The sequence below is a fragment of the Cynara cardunculus genome, assembly GCF_001531365.2.
Source record: "Cynara cardunculus var. scolymus isolate 2C chromosome LG 8, CcrdV1, whole genome shotgun sequence".
Classification (NCBI taxonomy): domain Eukaryota; kingdom Viridiplantae; phylum Streptophyta; class Magnoliopsida; order Asterales; family Asteraceae; genus Cynara; species Cynara cardunculus.
In genome coordinates, this window is record NC_037535.1 from 22,841,274 (window position 1) to 22,842,931 (window position 1,658).

The following is a 1,658-nucleotide window of genomic DNA, read 5'->3' on the forward strand; positions in this document are numbered from 1 at the left end:
CCCTCACCCACCCCACCCATCCAATTCCACCACCCCAACCATGTCCACCGCCACCCAACTGGACACTACACCCCACCAAGAATCAACAGAAAATATGTAGTACCAAGATAACGAAGCACAAGGTAACCTACATGTCTGATAATATTAACCAGTGGCACAATTCTGCAGGAGGAACCATTTCTAAATGAGGCAACAGAGCATCAGCTACAGCACGTTTGAGAGGAAATAATAAATATCTTGAAGCAGCATCAAACATTTCTTCTGCCTGCTCGATGGATATGAACATTCATCAGTGCTAAAAATGATATTTTTCGTTTGTTTCAATTTATATTGATGTATGTAGAATACCTGATCAGGGTCGACATCTTTTAAGCTATCAGTATACCTGTGGAGAAGCAAAAGAAAGTTGATAAAGTTATGTACTCCTTCCATTTAACACACATAGAATCTTTTCCAGTCCTCTATATATATGTGTGTATGTGTGTGTGTGTGTGTGTGTATGCTATTATAACTAAAAAGATGTCTCACTTCACTCTTGCTACCCATTATGTCATGACTACTAGTAATAACTAATACTCCCTCCGTGACTCCGTCCCAAAATAAATGTCCACATTTTTATTTTTATTTGTTCCAAAATAAGTGTTCTATTTCAAAAATAGATAACTAAGTTTCCAAATCTACCCTTAATTAAGGCACTAATATTTAAGAGTTGCTAAAATAGATATATTAGTTAAGTGTAAAGTCGTCATTTGGTTAACTAAAAAGTGTCATAATTATGCAAGTCTAAAACTATGTGCCATTTCCATTATGGACACTTATTTTCTACGTCCTGTGTAAAGGTGTTACAATAATCTATTCGAACGTATCTGGGAATCGTAACAAGTTTTTTACAACACTTTTGAAATAGAATGTGCTATTAGCTTTTTTATAAGACATTTTTGAGAATTGTCCTATGAACATGTCTTTTTATAGGAAATAGTGTTGTTATAAGACATTTTTTCAAATAATGTCATATAAAATAACTAATAAGATAGCTTTATCTCAAAATTTTCCTAAAATAACTAATAAGATGATGTCATATAAAATAGCTAATAAGATAGCTTTATTTCAAAATTATCCTAAAAAACTTGTTAGGACGTCCAAAAGCGTTATATGAAGTGATTGTACATGTTTATATAGGATGCACAATTGTTTGGTCCTATTATGCAGTCCGTAGGATACTTAGACACAATACGGCATCCTGTAGAACCGATTTTGTTGTAGTGGATGGTATTGAAAACTTGGGGAAGATATGCCAATCGACCTTGTTTAGTGAATCAAACCTCAACATCACATTCATAGAAAAAGAAAAAGAAACCAAAGGGCCTTTCTAACCTCACCAAAGGTAAGAAGTGTGCGTGAGTATTTGGCATGTATATATATATATATAGAGAGAGAGAGAGGGGGGAGGGGAGGTTCAGGGGAAAACCCCCAAAAAAATGAAAAACTGAGAAACACCTTGATAACCATTCATCTTGACGGTATGCACATGTCGAAGCTGTTTCTTGGTTTTTATGCACGTGTGCATGTTATGCAAATTGCTCAAAGTACTTGCATGCACGTGTATACCGTCCAGATGAAGGTTACCAGGGTGTTCCTCAGTTTTTTTTTTTTTCCCT

At 35.2% G+C, this 1,658-nt stretch overlaps 1 protein-coding gene across 2 annotated transcripts in view; it reads right to left on the bottom strand.

Annotated features, from left to right (window-relative positions):
* Positions 1–1,658, bottom strand: part of LOC112516469 (BTB/POZ domain-containing protein At2g04740) — a 6,133-nt gene that overhangs the window by 1,371 nt on the left and 3,104 nt on the right. For both annotated transcript variants that reach the window (XM_025123529.1, XM_025123528.1), the window contains 2 exons: positions 349–385; positions 132–265 (listed from right to left, as the gene is read on the bottom strand). In XM_025123529.1, the coding sequence (XP_024979297.1) occupies positions 132–265; positions 349–385 (171 nt within the window). The remainder of the gene's footprint in view (positions 1–131; positions 266–348; positions 386–1,658) is intronic.